The sequence below is a fragment of the Lactuca sativa genome, chromosome 8 (genome assembly GCF_002870075.4).
Source record: "Lactuca sativa cultivar Salinas chromosome 8, Lsat_Salinas_v11, whole genome shotgun sequence".
In the NCBI taxonomy this organism is placed as follows: Eukaryota; Viridiplantae; Streptophyta; class Magnoliopsida; order Asterales; family Asteraceae; genus Lactuca; species Lactuca sativa.
This window is the reverse complement of record NC_056630.2, coordinates 278,479,936-278,484,866: the sequence shown is the minus strand read 5'-3', so window position 1 is coordinate 278,484,866 and position 4,931 is coordinate 278,479,936. Positions and strand designations below refer to the sequence as shown.

Below are 4,931 nucleotides of genomic sequence, written 5' to 3'. Positions count from 1 at the left end.
TTTCTTTCAAAAGTTTTTTATCTATAAAATATTTAATTATAATATATCTTCATATTAATTGTTTATAAATTTCAAATTACAACTAAATAATTTATTTTTGCTTCTTGTGTAAAGTGAGGTAATATTATAATTATATGTCGTTTTAAAATGTTTCGGTTTTTGAAAACCGAATTATAAAAACCTATCCAACCGAATTGTAATTGGATCGGATCGGATTTGAATTTAGTTTGGACTATTCGGATCCATGTTTTGAAAACCGAAATCAATTTGGATTCACTTGATTGGATCGGATCAAACCGATCCATCCAAACGAACACCCCTAGCGGTAGGTCACAATCCTTTTCTCTTCAATCGCCATCATGCCTAAAATGTGGAAGGAATCATCAGGGCCAATGCAGAATGGAAAAAGAATTGGTGGTCTGTTATGGTTGTGGAGAAGTGGGCCATATGAAGCCTAGTTGCCTGATGAAGGATGTTACATGCTATGCTTGTGGTGTTACTGGCCACATGAAACGTAACTGCCCTACTCTTACTAGCCAAATGGCGGGAAGTCAAACTTCTGTTCAACAACCAAAGAATACTCCAACTAAAAATGAGGAGGTGCCAAAAGCTAAAGGTCGTGCATTTCAGATTACCACAGAGGAGGCATGTGAGGACCCGAATGTTGTGACGGGTACATTTCTTGTCAACTCTAGACCTACTCACATCTTATTTAATTCTGGTGCCTCAGATTCTTTTGTGTCTCATGAATTTACGCATTCTTTTCAAATTGCTTGCTATATACACTACATTTATTAATGTTAAGAGCCGATGACCATGCAACCTCAAGCCTCAACTCCATGAAAGTCAAAACCAACCAACACTAAAAAGGTGAAAAGAAAGTCGGCCGGTAAAAAAAGGAGCAAGCTGATAAAAGTTAAAAGCTTAACCGAAAATTTTACATCAGCTAAAAAAACACTGTAGCTAAATCCTTTAAGATTTAATTATATGTATAATATGTGTTAGAGCTCATTAATTATATTTAATGATTTTATTAGTATAAATAGCATCATTGTAAATTTAAACGATAGACGAATTTGAGTACACTTTAAAATGATCAAATTCTCTCCAAATTTTTGTTTTCTTTCTTAAAGTTTTAATTTAGTTTTTATTAATCATGTTTTAATTACTTTGAATATATAATATATTAACATATACCATAATTTACATTCTAAATATTAACGAGGGCATAATTGTCTTTCTTTTAGAAAAATTGTGGATGAATAGAAAAACTGTGGAATTATGGGCTAAAGTAGGCTTAATAATATAACTTTTATTGCATAAATTACATATATGAAAGGAACGTTAACATTGTCCGAATCTATCGGTTAGAATCCTAACTAAAACACCTCCACCTTCCCTTGTCAATTGGCACCTAATTTTCCTAACATTCAGATCGCATTTCTACTCGTGCAAGACAAACTTTTGCAACAACCCAATGTTTTCCCCAATGTCTTTATCGACAGCCAAACCCTTCGTTCATCAATGGCTTCGTTTCATCAAATAGTGATTTTATGGGTCTCGTTTCCATTTTTATCCGAACACATTTCTTAGCTTTCAACAACTTTCAATCAGCCATTCACCAGCCGCCACCGACGGAAACCACAATGATTCCTCGCCGACGTCCATTATTATTCACTCTCGGAACCTTACTCTTATCATTCCTGCAAAAAGTTTCAACAAGATTTCACATTTTCAGAAACCCAAAAGGAAAAAATGCGAAGATCTTGTGTGCAATCGAACATCAAATGCTAACACTATTATCATTTTTTGATGATCATATCTTGGTATTCGAAGATCTAATCGAAACCCTTTTCCCTTCATCATCCCGTTTCTTTGACAAAATCGATGAATTCATACGATCATCAGAATCTTTACCTCCAAAGTTTGAGGATTTCATGGACCATGATGTTCCAAAGATCATGCAACGTGTACCCTTTCTTGATAGGTTTTTTCATAAAGATGAGAAGGAAATCGTGATTGATATCACGTGTCATGGTTATAGAATCGAACCAGAAAACTCTTCCCAAGAAGACGATGTTGTTGATTCATCAAAAACGACCTGCGAATTTAGTTGCGAGTTTAGTGAGGAGGAGGAAATGGTGGAGAAGTGGTCGGAAGAGAACGATGAGGATGATCTGAAAAAAGAAAAGAATAACATGGAAGATAGTAATGGAGATTTATATTCTGCAACAACGGAAATTAATAACGAAGAAATTCTCAAGTCTGAAGATCCAATCTATGAACTATTTGAAGCAGGTTGGCACATGTCGCCACGTGCCCTCTCGGGTACGTCGTCGATATTAAAGGACTAATTTACCATGTAATGGAAATCGTAATCATAATGGTAGTTCTAAGAAATTTTCGAATTTCATTTGTGTTAGTTTGTTTTAATTTTTGATTTTTCGTAAAAATGATGAGATTTTGGTTGTAATTTCGTTTAAATGATCTGAATACTTTTCTATAGTCATGTTTAAATTTTAACCATAATTATAGAGTGTTATGCAAAAAAATCCTTATTCATTTATGGCTATTATGATACATCTATGAGATTATCATATTTAATTGTAGAATGTAGAATGATACATATTATGATACATATATGAATATTATCATATTCTTTACTCGCTTGATGCATAGGGTTTACATCCCCATGTGGATTTCAGGTCGGGGTTTCAAACCCGGTAAAACACAATTTGTAAGCCTCTTGCAATATGCCCCATGTGTTGGGGATTTTTTCCTAGAAATCCTCTTGGAGGCTGGGTTTGCCCGTTTTAGGATCTACTCTGAAATATTGGGTAGAGGCTTCCATTTAATCATTTTTCGTTTCCAAAAAAATATAAAGTTTGTGTAAACCAATAAGTTTGTGCATGTTAAAATAATAATAAAAAAAAACATCGAAAATATATAAAGATAAAAGAATTTCATGTTTATGAGTAGGTAATAATTGTTATGGAAATCGAATAATCTAACTCGTATATATAAATGAACCCTTTGGAAAAAAAATCAAAATATTTTTAAATTTTTGTAAAATGACCGGTATGTCTAGACCAAGCATGCCGGGATGATGATCGGGATATTAGATTAGGATTCCAGAGAAGTATTCCGCAAGTGTTAATTTTTTTATTAGTTTGTTTTGAAATTTTAATATTTTTGTGTGTTAATTTTGTTTTGTGTGGTAATTATTTTTTGTTTATTTATGGTTTTATATGTGTTGTGTGTTAATTTTGTTTGTTTATTTATGGTCATTTTTGTTTTGTGTGGTAATTATTTTTGTTTATTTATGGTTGTATATGTGTTGTGTGTTAATTTTGTTTGTTTATTTATGGCAATATATTTATGGTTTTATATACTATTTACATTATAAACTATATATATTGAAAATAAAAATGGTGTTTGAAAGCTATCAAAAGTAATAATTACATAAGATTAAATATGTTTTAAATAATAGCCCAATGTTTAAGCGGATCCTTATTTTTTCTTCGTAATCCAAACTATTTCCGTCAATCGCGTGCGATATGACATGGGTTCCGGTTGAACCCTATATAATCAATGATTTCACCGTGATCAACATCTCTATGAACCAACACAAAAACACCATGTAATCTCTTTTATTGTTAGACTGTTATGGTGCATGTGCCCTTTTCAAGGGTGATTTTGAAACTCTCAATATGGATTAGATAAGTGAGTTTGGGAGCCCAAAAATTGATACCCACTAGGAATTTTTCGATATGGGCTCGCATATCTATAAACCAAGATGGATCTTTTGAATAATGGTCACTCTTCCAATAACTATCTAACTATCATATATAGTCATTTTCAATTTCTTGAAATCCGGAACACACAAAAACCAGTGGGCATTCGGTATATTTATAGGATGTAAAGTTGCAAAAAAAGTTGGAATTAACCAATTGTCGAATAATATTTTATTATAAATGACTATTACTTAGGTAATTTAATTGAAACACAAGTATACTGTATCGCACTCTGACCAAGTCCAATAAATAGATCCATCAACCATATGCATCCGTGTTGAATACTATCAACACAAATGTCCATCAAGCATCATCTGGTCTACGCTCTGTTTTCAATGAGACTCGCATCATGATGTGATGCTAATAAACACATGTATACAATAAAGTTAGTATTGTTACCATATTTGTATTAATTAATGATCACATGTGGATATAACTTACATCACATTCCAACCAGCCCAAGAGACTGTACCATATAAGCGCGCCCAAAACTCAATCATCAATATACCAATGATAAATGGGTGAAAACAATAATGAAGCATCCATTTCTTTATATTAAGTATGAATGGTAAGATCTATATAACTGTCTAATAGTGTTGGTTGTTTGTGAGCAAAACCTTTCTTCTTCATCTATATCCATGGGGAATTATGCTTTACGGATACATGTTTTACTCGATGCGATCACCAAAGAGGTGTTGTAGGTGTTTTGTATTGCTCACAAGGAATATCATTTACATCCTACGACTGGTTATATGCAAACATTTGTTTAGTTTTATCGTTCGATGGTTTTTCATGTGTACCTGACCCATATTCATCGTCCTATAAGTTATTGTTGTATGTGGTACCAACATCATCCATGGTAAGTGGATATACGGTTCATTTAATTATAAACGATGCACTATTATAGGTATATCATAAAGTTAAATAAAAATATGTACGCGAGTGAAATAATGAACAAAGTACCTCCACCCCCTTCACAGTACCAACATATTTTCCAACACCCGTATTAATAACTTTTAGAATCATGGCTACCATAGATTCTAATTGTGCAATATGCTTGTGAGATTCATGAACCACATTTTGCAACCGAATAATAATTTGGTCCTTATTAGTTGGTGGTTGTGGTGATGGTCATGG

General features: G+C 32.9%; 1 protein-coding gene across 1 annotated transcript; it reads left to right on the top strand.

Annotated features, from left to right (window-relative positions):
* The first annotated feature begins 1,343 nt into the window (after positions 1 to 1,343).
* LOC111914370 (uncharacterized) lies at positions 1,344 to 2,560 on the top strand. Its single transcript, XM_023910122.3, has one exon. It carries the CDS (start codon positions 1,554 to 1,556, stop codon positions 2,352 to 2,354), a length of 801 nt encoding a protein of 266 aa, XP_023765890.1. The 5' UTR covers positions 1,344 to 1,553; the 3' UTR covers positions 2,355 to 2,560.
* The last annotated feature ends 2,371 nt before the right edge of the window (positions 2,561 to 4,931 follow it).

Excerpts from the sequence above, each read along its gene's own strand:
- LOC111914370 (XM_023910122.3), top strand. The coding sequence starts at position 1,554 with ATGGGTCTCGTTTCCATTTTTATCCGAACACATTTCTTAGCTTTCAAC.